Below are 16,531 nucleotides of genomic sequence, written 5' to 3' on the forward strand. Positions count from 1 at the left end.
GACATTCAATACAAAAAAAATCTAAAATGTTTTGCAAATACTTGAATCCTATGTATATTCCTGACATGGTTGCTATTGCTAATATTCTTACCCTGACCCTGGCTAGACCAAGATAGTTACAGATGCCTCTGCCTGGGCCTCTAATGTTAAGAAGTTACTAATCCAAATGGACTTAAAATCACCAGCCATCCAGATTTGTGCAAACTTGTCCTTACTTCTCAATGTTCCATCTCTCCCAGACCCTAAGCTATCCTTTGAAATTAGTTTATGGTGTTGTATCCTGCTTAGTATTTCCATTAGATGCACTTTCTGGATTCTCTACTGTTTCTCCTGCCTCACTGAGGTCTGAGTTCCCAGTTCTGATGTTTCCAGGTTGGCCTCATCTTACAGTCTCCATTAGTAATATATGATAAGGACTTGAGTGGGGTGATGACTGTGAAAACGTGAGACTTTGAAAAGACCCATCTGTCAGCAAATAATGATTGTGTGGATAGTCAAGTGCCGGTATATTTTAGAAGTAAGTACCCTTAAGTTAGATATTTTCACAAGCAGTATTGCCATGTGGTATGATGCAATGGGTTTGAACTAAGGAATCAAAGCAGGGCTGAGTAGTGGGCCCAGTTCTACCTCTTTTGTATTCAAAAAATTAAGCCCTTAAAATTTTTTGGTAAAATGAGAATAATGTCTATCTGGAAATATTAGAAGAAATACTGAATACAGAGGGCTAGATGAAGATCAGCTGTTTAGCTGTTGAATTTTACTACTTTACTAAGCAGGAAAATGGTAAAAAGTAAATGAATTTGTGGGTATGAGACTTTCTGGCACAGAGTAGGTGCTTAGAAGATATTTTCTTCTTATTATAGAAAAAAGTAACTTCTCCAAACTTGAAATCACTTTAAACCTTTTCAGCCAAACTCCAATGAAATAACTTAGCAATAAGCCAACTACAGCTGTATTTACCTTTTTTTTTTTTTTTTTTTTTTTTTTTTTGAGGCAGAGTCTTGAACTGTCACCCAGGCTGGTATGCAGTGGCGTGATATCTGCTCACTGCCACCTCCGCATCACAGGTTCAGGCGATTCTCCTGCCTCAGCCTCCCATGTAGCTGGGACTACAGGCATGCAACACCATGCCTGGCTAATTTTTGTATTTTCAGTAGAGACAGGGTTTCACTATGTTGCCCAGGCTAATCTGGAATTCCTGACCTCAGGTGACCCATCCACCTCGGCTTCCCAAAGTGCTGGGATTACAGGCGTGAGCCACTGGACCCAGCCTGTATTTACATTTTTAAAACCCACCTCTTATATCTTCTATCTTATTGTCTTAAATACATATGCCACCACCCCCAACACACACACACAAACACACACACACACACACACACACACAAAATAGAAATAAAATCCCTTGAAAAAAACAAGAATGTATTTAGCTACCTTTCTTATGGTGATATCGTCTTCTGGAATAAAAGCCATGTGATTATATATCAAATAAAATGAAACATTAATACTATGAAAGAATATTCCGGAGCAGTAACATAGCATTCCTCACATTGGATGGCCTTCACTCACTCATTTATTTAGCAAGTTCTTTTTGAGACTTCATTCCGTGTCAAGAATAATGCTAGACACTGAAGTCACAATGACAAATGAGAGGCTGCCTTGGCTTCTAGGAGCTTGCAGTCTAGCTGTGGATTCAATATATAGTGGAAGGTAGACAGGGTAGGAAAGAGAGTGAAGGGATAGGATAAACAAAGATAAATAGACATAAATGTGATGTTGTTTGCAGGGGGAGGGAAGGACAAAGCAAGTCATCTTCCTGAGGCTGGAAAAAAAAAAAAAAAAAAAAAAGATTGAGAAATCTTGCAAGATGAGGCAAATTCCCTGTGAATTCAACCCGAATGAGGAGCAGTAACTACCAGGCAGATTAAAAGGAACAGGAAGCATTCTCATGAGAGAAAACAGGAAACTTCAACTGAGAGGCTTCAAATAGCAGGGAACCCTGGGTAACAAAACTGGTTCCTTAGCTGGTGGAAACCTGAGAGAGTTAGGAGACTCTCACATAGGAGGCAGAAAGCATGAACAGTCAGCTTCGGTTTTGTAGTAAGCTTATCTGAAGTCAAGCATGATCTCCACCTCTTACAGTCTGGGTGACCTTGGGCAAATTAATGTTTTCATCTATAAAATAAGAACAATAATTACTACTAAGTCACTGTAGGAACTAAAGATATCTCATAAAAGTACCTAGAAAAGTGTCATGGTTTGGGCACTTAACAATGGTAGCGATGAGATAATAATGATGATTACCCCAATGATGGTGGTGGTGGTAACCTCCCTTTCACATATGGCACCATCTGGAGCATTCTTTTCTCTCCCGATTCTTCACCAAGCTGCTATTGCTTGCCCATTAAGTTTCAGTTCAAAGATCCAAACTCATCTGTCAGTTGGAGTGAGGAGCCCCTTCTCTGCTGTCTCAGAACACATTCTTCTTGCCTCTGTCATGACACTTTTCATATGCTATGGTCATCAATGACTTACTTTTCCTTGCTTTTCTCCTTCATCCCAAGCAAGGAGAGAAGAGAAAAGGCTTCGGACTGTAAGCTTTTTAAAGACAGGCTCTGTGTCCTATCCCTTTTGGTTTCCTCATTTGTGCAACACAGTATCTATTGTATATCCAATTAACATTTGTTGAATTAACGTATGGATAGACAAAATAACAGAATACACAATTTAAAAGGCTCGTTTATAAAATGAAACCATTTAGTACAAGGATTTCGATAGTGAATATAGCAAACAAAAGTCAAAGATCAAAGTATTTCTTTGGAGGGGGAATGGGTTTTGCTCTGGTATGTCTTTAGGTGGGTGCGTGCTCATCCCAGTCATCACAGTGTCAACTGTTGCACATGTAACCACAATCCTCATGCAACTCCTGTAACATTTGGGTGTTACAATGAAGGTTTAAGAACAATGCTCCTGACTGTATACGAACTTCACATCCCTAGATGTACCAGAGAAGAGGTAATAGTGATAGGCCCTGAGAACCTGAATTATTTGATGAGGAATACCACCATTATTTTGTTTCATGCTCCCCAAATAGAAGAAAGTCCAATGACATGTTAGCAAAGAAAAAAGAAATAAAGGAAAGAAAACACAATGAAAATTGATTGGATACTGAGTCATTTAATATGAAAAGAGATGAGACTTCTTTCTACCTGCCCTTTTGCGGAACCGTGATCAAAGAAGCCTCTGCTATAAGGGGAGCAATCAGGAACAATGTTATATTTTAAATTAATACACATTTTTTTTGAAAGTGTGCTTGGACCATGGCATTGCCTATTTTTCACAGTGTGGTGCACATCATGTGTTTATCAGATTCTAAAATCTATTTTGCTGATCCCTGTGGTAGGTATTTTTTGTTTTCTACCTTCAAACTGTCCAATCTCCCTGATTGTTTGCAACAGAATCCAATATTTACTTGTGCTACCTACTTTTCTATTTTCTCCACTCAATCCTGTGGATCATCAAGCAATTAGATAAGGAATTGGTGCAGGATTTAGTTTTAACCAACAAGAGTTGTGGGGTACTCTTTCTTAAAAAGAACATCAAAGAAAGAGACCACTCTTTGTCTACTGGACATTGTCAGTTGTCATGTCTGCAGACCAGTTATGGAATTGAAGAAACCATGTAATCACCATGACAGAAGTTAGTTTGAGAAAAACAAAGCAGAAAGATGCAAAGAGGCTGGGGTCTAGGCCATGATATTTGGGCATCAATTTAACTGACCCTGGAGGTGTTCTACTAAGGGACTTTTTCCTTTTGGGAAATTATAATTTCTTAATCTTTTAGCCAATTTATTTAACTTTTTCTGTTATTTTCTGATGCTTTCAATGAAAAGCATCTCAATTAATAAAATCTATATGTTCTTTAATTTACCCCAGATCTCAAAAGACCATGATCATGAGTGTGGTTCGTGTTTAAAGGAGTGAATGGACAATGCTCATGTTTGCCTATTTTTCCTTTCTAATTCTCAGCTTTCTTGTCTGCAAAATGAGAGTCTAGACTAGGATATCTCTAAGAAATATTTAAAGTTGTATGGTTATAGAAACACAGCACATCAAATGCACTTTAATTTTTCCTGTATCCTCTTGAAAATGGTGCCAGCCATCAAGAGAGATCACCCCCGACCCCTTGGAACTGATCTTTCAAAAAACACAAGGTATCTTTATTAAAGACAACATATAGCATATGTAATCGGGAGAATGAGGAAGAAAATAATCATCATATCTGTACACCTGAAATTTCCAGGTATTCCTCAAGATTATATACAATGCTATTAACAGAAGCCATTCATGTATTACTAGGCATTGTTGAAATAATGAATCAGCAACCAATATGCAAGAGAATGATTGTCAGTATATTATTTTCAAATATTAAAGAGGAAAATGTCGGTACAGCTAAATGATTGGCATTAGTCAAAAAAGACACTTTTAGATTATAAGGCTACCACTTAATTAGTATTTAAAGACCATCTATTAAGCTATTAATAGCCTTCAAGAAAGTGGGTGGTACCTTTCTAAATGAAGCTAATGAACAAATCTTTTGTTCTTGTTAAGATTTACCTTCTGTAAAGCCTGTCTGGCTAATAATAACATCTTACATTTGGATTATCCTGAAAGACAGACCAGGGACGTGTTACCATCTTTACATTTTACTTGAAGACACAAACCTCAGGAATGTTTCCCAGGGTCATAGAACTGGGTCCTGAATTTACATCCCAAGATCTTGTCCCTGCACTATTTGCATTTAAGTTTTGCTGTCAGAATACAGCCAAATCCTGAAAAATAACACAAAGTCCAGCTCCCTGTATGCATTTTCAGCCTTGCTTCTCACCCCTCCCAATCATTTACCCTCTGTAATCTAGTTGGTCTCAACTATTAAGGGCTTTCATGACAGTTGCATTGCCTTTTTTCTTCATCTTTGCACATTTTCTCTGTTTCTGAACTATTTCCTTTTCCTTTCTTTATCAATCTAACTCCTATGTAGAGTTCTGACTTGGATTTTGTGAACGCCCCCCTTCCCACCGATGACAAACCTAAGTATTTATCCCACTTAATACTCATCACTTTACATTGTAATCGTATCAATTTATATCATAGCCATGCTCTTCAAAAACAAAAGCTATCGCCCTACTCACATTTGAATTCTCTTTCATGAAATATTGAATAACTGAAACAATGAGAGAACAAGTCCAGTGCTCTATTCCTCACACCATGCTGTGCTCACTGATCATCCGACAACAGTTCGTGAGTTTGTTCTTTCATTCTATTTTATTTCCTTCAGAGGATATACCTAAAGGAAAAATTTTGCCATAGCTATCCATCCTTGATCAAAAATGCCTGCCTTGCATCATCTCTCTGTCCTAATTCTTTCACTGAATCAAAATAAATAAATAAATAAATAAATAAAGGGCCAATCTTTAAATACAATAAGTAATTTTATGCTATTTACTTTCCATTAAAATGAAGTGGAACTCATTTTTCTTAGGGCAGAATTCTGGAAACCAGAGTTGGGAGAAGTGGTGCTTTTCAGTCCGTCAGCAATGATTCATCTTGGAAATTAAGGTTTCTGGTTATAAAAAGCCTCACTAGAGTGCCAGAACAAACAGTCCCCTGAAAAGCCCTACCTACTGAAATCAGCAGTAACCTGTGTCTGCTATACTAACCCAAGCTCCAAAACAGAACGACAGGGTTTGTCTCTGTTTGGTCACAAGACTTTCTTAATGTAGAAAAATGCTCATAATGAAAACCTATTTTTTTTACTTACAGAAGCCACTTATCCTCGAGAGAAATAGCACATTGTTTTCACAATCCCTGAGGAACCTTGTTATTTCCTTCAAATGTTGTTTGCATATTTCAAAGTAACAGGTTTAGTTCTGTTTAACTCAACAAAGACCAGTATATTTTTGAACTCAAAAGTCAAACTACATTTCTTGGGAAGACAAATGAATGTATAGCTTTCTTTGACTGTTCTTTTATTTAAAGAATGTTAATTGAGCACCTGCCATGTGCCAGATATTAGGACAGGTACTGAGATTAACAAAAGTAAAAAAAAAAAAAATCAGAGCCCCTTAATAGCTAGTAGAGAGACTCACATGGAAACAAATAATTATAACTCAAAAGATTAATTGTTATTCAAGAGGTGCAGAAGACTATATGAGAACACAGGTGATTAGGTAAGAACATAACAGTCTGACTAGGAGACTGTGAGAAAATGCTCACCGAGAAAATTCTGCATAAGATTTAAAGTAAGAATAGGAGTTTGCTAAAATAACCATTTTTGGGGTTTGGGGGATGGGGAAGGTATGTGAGGCAAAGGAAATATCAAGTCTAGAAGCACAGAGATAATATGAAGACTATATTTATTCCATGATAAAATTCCTCCTCAGTGCAACCATATGTACCATCATTGCAGCTACCCAGGTATTTTCCATTTTGGTAGCACAGCACTGGGATGAGTAACTGCATTTTTTTACTGAATTAATCAGTTCTTTCAATGACATTTGAATCCAATCTTCTTCTTCCCCTACCTCCCTGATAAAGGTTCATGATGAAATCTTGCAGATGTTACTACAACATTAGAAGATACTTTTCATCCCCCTGGTGACTTCAAAATGAATTTTTATCATCATTATAGTTAATAATAATTGCAAATAAAATTCTCAGCTTTTATGTCATAAAAATTGATTCTCACTATTCAACTCTTTATGAAAATGTCGTATCCTTAAAAATTGCTGCTAGAACAAATCATAATACAAAGCACTTACATAGCATTTTTGTTTGGGCAGATAATTTAAGTTTATTGCCCTTCTGTTAGTGGGGAAAAATACTTAACAGGGTTAATTGCCTTCCCCAAGGCCACATGATTCATGTGGTAAAGGGAGAGTGAGAACTCAACTTAAGGATGCCCCTCTAAAGAAAAAGCCATCTGATCCACCTTATATCCGTTTGCAGGTAGTAGTGTAGGCCATATGCATTTTACTTTTCTTCCCAGTGGTAACTATAAAAAACAAAGAAGAACATCAGAGTGCTATGAAGAATTTCCAAGAAATAAGCCCGTTCAGAGGTAATTTCCTTATTTCACAGTTTATCCCCCAGCTTGAATCTGGTTCTGCTAATGTAATATTATGCTGTGTCTGTCTGTGGAAGGCCAGATTTGTTCACAATTATTTATGTTGTTCCAGTTGTATACTACTTCCAGTTATGCCCTACCAACCTGGCACATATCTAAGGGCCAAAGAACATTCATAAAGACAAGGAGAAAGGCTAATGTGATGGTATTCCTCCCCACCATTGTTTGACGATTTTCAGATACAGCTGGCAAGAAGGGAGATATTTGTCCAGCACAATTTCTGGACAAAAAATTAGTATGATTCTAAATCCCTCTAGTTACCAAAATGTGTTGATTACCAGATGGTCCCAAACCAAAATCAGAGAACAAAACCATCAAAAGCCAAAATATCAGTATACTTCTCTGATAAATTTTCTATGAATTTAGAACAAAAAGCAAGGCCTTTAACCTGCTTACCTGTTGAGTAAGGTCTTACAATATTATTTAGGTCCTCTTAGAGCATCATCTCTACTAAATGACCTTAACAGTCATTAATAACCAACAAATATATATTTAATGTCTACTGGGTGAAAGGCATAGTATCAAGTAATCCCTGTAAGGAATAAAAGAGATAAACCTAATGATGAAATTTTGGCTCTCATAGAAGTCATGTTACTTAATAACCCTGAGTATCATTCTGAAGTTGTTTAGACGTCTTCTATGATACCCAAACACAGACAGTTCTTACAAGCTGACAATAGCACGGGTGTGTCTTATTTTGTAATCCTTTAGCTCGGTGGTTCCAAAACATCAATATGCATCAGAATCACCTGAAGGGCTTGTTAAACCAAATATTGCTGGGCCCTACCCCAAGAGTTTCTGATTTCGTAGGTGAAGTCAGACGGAGAATTTGCATTTTTAATGGGTTCACAGGAGATGCTGATGCTGCTGGTCTAGGGAGAGCACTTTGATAACCACTATCTTAGCTTACTACCTCCATGCTTCTTTGCAGAACCATAATGTCTTTTCAGTGAGAGTTAGTAATTTGTCATCACAAATTTACCATCAAGAATGTCTTCGCTAACTGACCAAAACATGAATTTCTAAAAAATTATTAACACATTACTTTTTCAAGGATAAAATAAATACTAAATATTTCACAAAACTGTTTAAATTTACCTTGAAATTTATATTATATGAGAATACTTCCTAAAAGTAAAAGTTGACATTCAAACACTATATCAAATAAAAAAGAAACGTTTGATTTCATGAAGATATAAGCTATAAAATGTAAAGCTGGCCAATTATTATAGTTACTCTTTATTAAAAAGAAAAAAAAAACTGTAATGCTTCATTTTGAAAACAGCTGAATTTATAGCAATTTGAAATAAATTGTCCTATAATTATTTAAGATTTAAATACTTGACCATAAATGGAAATTGTAAATGGTGATAAATTTGTCATTAGCAGATGGTCTTATTCATGTTCATCACAGGCTGTGATTTTGCCTTAAGCCTATAAGGAAGCTGTGTCAGAATAATTAAAAATATGTAGACCATTGCTAAGAGAAAAAAATTTTCTCTCACACACATACAGTATCCTCATTTCTAATTTTTGTAAGTTTTTTCTTTTCATTTCATCATCTGTCACCACTTAGAATGACTCATCCTAATGCTGAAGGAAAATCTGTACCTTGCTTAAATGGAAGTATAGAACTCACTGGTGAATTCAGTTGTTGTAGAGTTACCAGAGATAACTCTCTTTGGTGTGTATGAATCTATGTTGAGTCGATAATTTTATAAAGTTTCTTTTTATGTTTTCTTATGAGTAAAGTTCTTAGGATTCGGCCTAGGAAGACTCTCTAAGATAAGGTACAATATAGAAGTATGTAAGAATCTTTGCACTTAGAATTTCATATGTTGTAATAGTGAAACTGAAGAATCTTCCATTTTGCATATTGCAATGACACACAGAGGTGGATTCTTTGTTATTAAACCCTCCTTGCATTTCTAAATTTTTGTGGATGTAATTTATATGTTTAATTATGAAATACCCTTTAAGAATAACTTGCAATTCAAGTTCAAGTACTATGTGAAACACAGGTTTGTCAGCGTCCAGCATTTAGGTTAGGGGTATAGAATTAACAACAAGTAGGCCGGGCACAGTGGCTCACGCCTGTAATCCCAGCACTTTGGGAGGCTGAGGGGAGTGGATCATGAGGTCAAGAGATCAAGATCATCCTGGCCAACATGGTGAAATCCCGTCTCTACTAAAAATATAAAAATCAGCTGGGCGTGGTAGCAGGCACCTGTAGTCCCAGCTACTAGGGAGGCTGTGAGGCAGGATAATCACTTGAACCTGGGAGGCGGAGGATGCAGTGAGCAGCCTGGCAACAGAGTGAGACTCTGTCTCAAAAAAAAAAAAAAAAATTAAAAAATAACCAGTGAGATTGCAATGCTATATTTCCAAGCCATCTCATCATGCCAGTTCATGGCAATGTCACACTCCAAAATACCAATTTGCTAAAGAAATTATTTCCTAACCACCATATTCCAAGCCTACAAACTTAACAATATATACTTGTAATAAGATTTTCATCCTCTTTTACCCCCTTATCTTCTGTTTCCTATGCCTCATTTGGCTGAGACTATGGATTAGAAGTAGCAAGGGGTAAAAAGTCTTTATTAGCACAATGACTCATCAATATTACAATATAAAAGGCAGAAAAAATCACCATGAAAAAGTCTGCCAGCTCAATATGTACTCTGAAGACAATGAAAATCTTAAAGATTCGTTTAAGTATAGTTTGTAAAAACTTGCAGTAGGGCTATGTAGGAAGTAACTAGAACTTTTAGACCTTGAGACGCTTTTCTAAATGGAAGTGAAAACCTGGGTGTGAAGGCGGTATTAAAATAAATCAGGCAGGTCTCGTAAAAAGGAAAGAGAGAGAGGAAGACTGGTCACTAAACAGGAAGCATAAAGAAATATTGTGTACTGTATTTCAGAGTTACCATATAAAATATAATACATATAATTCTTGATCCAGGAATTACCACCCCAGATAAGTTACTCACAATTTACAACTTCAAAAAGGATGAAGGATTTCCTCTACTCACTCTAGACACACATGGATGCTAGACTGATATTCAAATGCGAAAGAAATAAGAAAAAAATCTGCACATTTTAGAGGCAAAATTCTAAGTTTGCAATTTGACTAGCAAAAGAAGTAAACCAAGACCAGAGATTTAGCTGAAAGGTTTAATTTACTTTCAGTGCAGCCAAGAGAAGCCATAACGGTGAAGGAAAAAATCAAGTTTGCTACCCATGGTGGGGGACATTCTTCAGAAATCACGTTTATAATAACCCACAGATCTGTTCTCTATTTAGCATTCCCAGATAGTTCCTAAAATTTTCCATTATAGATCTCAGAGTAAAAGATTTTTTTAAAAGAGTATTGCTACCTTCACAGGAAGATTTGTAATCATAGCAGGAAAAGCTTTACTCCTTTACAAGCTCTGAAATAGATGAAAGTTTTCAGAGTGAATTGCATTCAACATTTCACCCAAAGTGATCTGAGAACACACTTGGCACCCTTATTTGACTCCCTTTTCTCTCCCTTACTGGTTTTGATGATAGGAACATACCTGCCCAAGTATGCCAGGAAAAGTGTGTCAGTAACTGGCTGAGCTAAAGAATGGCCAGAATGACCAAAGCAAGTGTCAAGCAACCTGAATACTGTTGATCATCTTGTTCCATTATAACGTCTCCCAATTCCCTCTTTTCCAACTCTGACACATCATGGTCACAAACAGCCTTCATGGGCAACAATTGCTGAATTTGACCCACTATAGACTTCACCACTTCTTGAACTTCAGGTGGAGAAGAAAACACACATACACACACACACACAGCTGTTTTTTCTCCTCCTGCACACTTTTGGTCTTTACAGCTATTTTAGCAACGCATGTTATTTTTGTTCATGCCCATTGCATTCTTTTTAGCAGTAGTTTACTGTTGAGAGAAGAAATATTCAGCATTTACTATACTGATGGGGGAAAAGTTCCCTAGAGGTTATTACACTGAGCTTTGGGGGAAGTCTCTAGAGGTTTTCGAATTTCTAAAATGGATCAATCTGCAAGTTATTTATTTCCAGATCCTCAAAGTGGGTTATCATTATCTGCAGGTCAACCAGATTCCATGAGGGAGGGTTACTTAAAATTATCCGATAGTAACTTTAAGAGTGAGAAAAAAAATTCACTTTAAACAACCATGCTTGAAACGAAAATTCTAAAAGTTCAAAGAGTATTTTGAGCTCCAATGTCCCATAGCTTCCCAGAAACCTCTCATCTTAGAGTTTTTCTTTAGATTGTTATTGCATTTTGTTCATAGGCTAATGCATTACCTAAATATAGATAGCCATTTTTAGTATAAATTCCAAAAGCCATAAATGTTTCATAATTGAGCACATAATTTGAACTAAGAGAGCTTTTGCACTCATCCCTTTTTACTGTTGCAAATTGGAAAATACTCAAGTAATTACTCCCTTAATAGCTTAGTGCTTGCAACTATATATACTTTGTGAACATCACAAGCATTTTTTTTTTTTTTTTTTGCTCCCCAGAGCAATATTGGGAGTGGGGTGCACAAAAGAATTTAACTTTTACAATTAACCAAATTACCCAGAGCTTTGATTCAAGATTCCTTCATTAAGCCATTAATATAATACATTGTTAAGTGGTGGGTTGTCCAATTTTTATGATGCTTTTCATTTCAATTCAACGGCTGCAGTTAGAAGGAAAAACCAGCATCTGCAAGATCAGCAAGATGATGTAAAACCCCTACACTAGAAGCATTTCTTTTTTTTCTGTTCCACAGTTTGTTTGTGGGCAGTCAATGCCAGAGCAATAATAAAGGAAGTGATTTGAAGTCTCAGAAAGTAGTAGTCATTTGTGCTTACTCAATAAAGAAAAGGGAAAATAAATGCTTCATTCCTGTGACCTCAAACTCTTAAACAGAAAGCCACTGGTTATGTTATGGCATTCAAGACATACTCAGCAGTAGGCAGCCAGTTTGTAACTCTATCCTACTTTAGACTTCAACACATACTTCCCACTAGAGCTTATATATCCCAATGTAGAGTGTCATGTATTTACTATTTTGACTTTGTTCAATGGTGATATGCTTAGACAATTGATGTATGTGGGAAAACTGATACACAGAGGAAAACTTATATCCAAAAGCTCAACATTTTTTATTTCTAAACTTAAATACAGCACAGAAAATCTAACACTGAAAAAGATTCTCATATCTTTGTTATTAGATATGGTATAAATTATCTGAATATGAGTTCTGCATGATTTCAGTTAACTCCCTATGTTTATGTGTGATGGGAATCTAAGTATGCATCATTTAATATACCCTGGAAACCCCATTGCTTTTAAAAGTCACTGCTAATAAATAGAGGAACATGTTTAGTTTATGGTTTATCTATCACTGAAACACTCTGGCAAAGGGTAGGTAAATTCATGAAGAAGAGACATTGTTGAAAATTGTATTCCTTTTGTAATTACAGTCTATGCAATATTATTAAAGGCCTGAGACATAAACAAAATATGATGTAAATCATAAAAAGTCAGGCTTATCAAATTCTGGAATAGTAGCAAAAGGTATGCACTTGTATGTTAATGAGAGATTGCAGTAATTAAAGATGCCCTGTCAGGATATCACGTTTCTTTTTGTTTTTGTTTTTTTGTTTTTTTTTCATAAAAGAGTTTCAGACAAATCCATCACTTTCCCTCAAGATGCAAAATATCCACACAGATAATAATACAATTCAAGTAAATGGCAAAATAGAGTGAACTTTGATTGGAAGCCTGGTCACTTATAAACCTTCTTGGAAGTAAAAGCATCCCAAATGAAAACAAAGAGATTGGTATAAGCATGACTTGAAACTAAAACAGAAGAGTGAAATTGTGAGTTTGTTCTTTGCCTTTAACCATGTGCTGTCAGAAAAGCCTCAAATTTTAAACAACACCTGCATTAAAGAGTGTCTCCAATCATCTCACTGGTTTTGAGTTACATGGTGATATAAATAAGGACATGTGATTTTATACTCTCTCTCTAGTCTTTCATCCTCTCTCACCATAATCACTTTAGTATAAACACCAGTTCAATGCTCACAATAAAGGATGAGCTTTTTTTAAAAAAAGGATAAGAGATCCAAAATTCATATGACAATGAAATTCTGTTTTCAGACTTGTAGTCAATTTGATGCTATTTATTTCTAGCAGTTTGCAAATTCTTCACCAGTTCTATCAAGAAAATTGGCATGGACTGGAAACTCTTCTAAACACTCACTAAACTTTCATCTGGAAATATACCACTGATAGATTCTCAGTAAAAAGAAGTCATCAGGATGAAAGAAGTGTTCAGTGGAAACTATTCTTTCCAGTCTACATACACATGCAGAGCCAAATGCTTTATTGTGATTCAACCTTCAATTCAAACTCAAATCAATAGGTATGTCCACTATCAGTACCCCTATCAATGCCCATGTGTTAGGTAGATGAATGAAGACACATGTGCAGAAGCAGAGGGAAGAAACAAAACCAGATCCTACCTTGATTGTTTTTGAGGGTTGACACTTGATGTGATGGGACACGCTGGCAGTTTGGTTCATGTTTCAGGACCCTGGACAGTACACAATCCCAGGCGGAGTTCCAGAATGAACTAGAGATCAAGTCTCCTCTATTGGACTTCAGTAGGGGCTGCTGCTGCTGCTGCTGCTGCTGCTACTGCTGTTGCTTCTGCTGCTTCTGTTTCTGCTGCTTCCTCACTCCGGAGGCTGAAACGCTGTCAGATTGGAGGAATCTGTATCTCACTTAGCCCTAAATAAAGCATTTACTTGGTTCATCAGTCTCAAAGCTCTTGGCAATATGGAATAGAAAGCCAAAAACGGTTTAAATTCACTTGCAGTGTACCTTTTCAGTATGGAGATGTGACAGCTCCACAGTACAGCCAATGATCCTGGCTCTCATTCCCTTTTCAAAGGGACAAAAACCAGAAAACATACAGAGATCAATTGCAGTCCTGCAGTTTAAAGGGGCACTCTCAACTCCTCTGTCTCTCCAGATTATACTTTTTCTACTGCAAAATATTCCTCTCTCTCTCTCCCTCTCCCCACTCCAAACCCAGGTTTTTTTTTTTTTTTTTTTTTTTTTAATCATAACATCCCCATTCTCTTACTAAATTTTATTCCTTCCTGGGTACTTCTTGCAACCAAAACACAAGTAAATGCTGTAGGGGGTGGAAAAAAACCTGTTGGCAGTTTCAGAATTTAGGGGTTTTACATCTGTAGGTTGAAGGACTGATATTTCTTATGGACATTTTTAAAATTTAGCCATAACAGCCAGCCAAGAGACTATCCTTTCTGTATGGTGGGAGAAAGCTTAAGGTATATTTTTAAAGTCTTCAAATACAATACTTATTGTAGTTTTTTGATATTGTACCAAAGCAAGACAATGGTTTTTTTTAACCTTTATTTTTGACCATTGCTTTCCTTGAAGCCACATTTTTTGACTGCCTGGGACAAACTGGTAGTTAGGTCATGCCAGTCCAACTCCCCAAACGGTCACCTCTCTGTCCCTAATGTCATTGTAAGCAAAAAAATTATAAATATTTATAAATTAAATTTTCTGAGTCACCAGTCCCCACTGTCACATCAACATTGACTAGAGGAATATATATCCTGGTCGGAAATAAGATCCAGCAGTCTTAAGTAAATGCAGAACGTTCTTTTCCAACTTTTGTTGCGAAGTATTTGATGTTGAAAACCAGCACTATTTATTCATCAGAAATGTATCCTACTAATGAAATGCTAGGTTTATAAGATTGAAGTAATGAACTACATTCAGGAGGCTTTATGAACAGCCTAAAAATATTACAGATAACTTTAATATGAAATAAATTAATGAGTTTGGTAAAATAAATTTATACATAATTGTAAAAATATATTTTCTCTTGTAAAACAGAAAAGGGATCTAAACATTCTGGCAAAATAGTCTATACATGTTTGAGGATGGCTGAGTTTCAGAAGGTTATAGTTGTAAGCAGCATAGTGGAGGTAAGGATGTGACAGAAGCAAGATCAGACTGTCTGGAGCCACAAAGGTTAATGGCAAGAGTATTGGAGAAATCAGGAGAATCATGGGAAAGGAGATGGAGCCAATAAGAACCAGGCAAAAGGCTGCGTCCAAGAATCTGGTGTGCCAGTATCAAGGCATCACACTGAGCACAACCAGAGGCAGCCGTAGGGCCAAAAAATCCTGTGATTTGAAGTTTAAAATTCTAAATCATAAACGTGGCTGGAATTTGTCTCTTCTCTTGTATTTGGTTGAATAGCATTGCTTTAAATAATTCATAAATCACAAAAAATTATATTAAAAATGTTTAAACATTTTGTATTCAACAATAATGAAAACAACATAGAAAATTTGCAACGTGCAGCTAAATCAATATTTAGAGGAAAATGTATATAAATAAGTATCGACATCAGAAATGCAGAAAGGCATAAAATTAATAATTAATAAGCTAAATATTCATCTCAAAGAGTTAGAAAAAGAATGGCAAAATAAACTCAAATAAATTATGGGGGAAAAACAATAAAGAGAAGGGAAGAAAGTAATGAAGTAAAAACAAAATATTCAATGAAAAAACCCATGAATATTTCAACAGGTAGTTTACCGTTTGATAATCTCTGAATAAATGAATATTCTACATGAGCAGAATTGACTTAATTCCTTTCTTAGACAGCACTTTATACTAGGTATCTAAGAAACTTCCAAATTAAATTATCTGGGGAGTCCACAGGGAGAAAGTGAGGAAGGGTGGAAGAGAAGAACAGTCCAAGAGTTCAGAGTATCCATCCCCATCAAAGAACTGTACAGGATGGAAGGAGCCACTAGTACTTCAAGGAACCCTCACCAGGCACATTGATAGAGACAGCATTTATATGCCTACCACAAAAAGGTTATGAGTTGCTAGATTTCTACAACTATAGTCACATGAGACTTCACTCCTTTTCTACAATTTTTCAAAAAGGTTCTACCCCCATCTGGATGGCAGCAGGATCCAAGAAAGATATTGACACTACTATTTATAGGTAGGTAACTAGAATCCACCTAAAATCTTTTCCCAAACTTGCATTTTGAAAATAGACAAAAATCACAGTAAGAGAAAAGAGTTCCTTGTATATACCATATGCTCCCTTTCCAGGCTCCACATTATATCAAACTCCAAGTTCCAAAGAAAAATCAAGTGTTCAGAGCAAAACATATGACCCAAATCTCATTTTGGATCTTATTTTCCCTTTCTGTTATATTATCATTTCATGAATCAAGGAAATGAAAACCATAGTAATTTTTAAACAT

General features: G+C 36.1%; 1 protein-coding gene across 1 annotated transcript in view; it reads right to left on the reverse strand.

Annotated features, from left to right (window-relative positions):
* The window catches only part of DPP10 (dipeptidyl peptidase like 10), a 1,394,248-nt gene extending 1,379,991 nt beyond the window's left edge, over positions 1 to 14,257 (reverse strand). Inside the window, exon 1 of the mRNA XM_017947908.3 lies at positions 13,724 to 14,257. Coding sequence (XP_017803397.2) covers positions 13,724 to 13,783 — 60 coding nt within the window. The 5' untranslated portion in view covers positions 13,784 to 14,257. The remainder of the gene's footprint in view (positions 1 to 13,723) is intronic.
* Positions 14,258 to 16,531: the final 2,274 nt, after the last annotated feature.

The sequence above is a fragment of the Papio anubis genome, chromosome 10, assembly GCF_008728515.1.
Source record: "Papio anubis isolate 15944 chromosome 10, Panubis1.0, whole genome shotgun sequence".
Taxonomy (NCBI): Eukaryota; Metazoa; Chordata; class Mammalia; order Primates; family Cercopithecidae; genus Papio; species Papio anubis.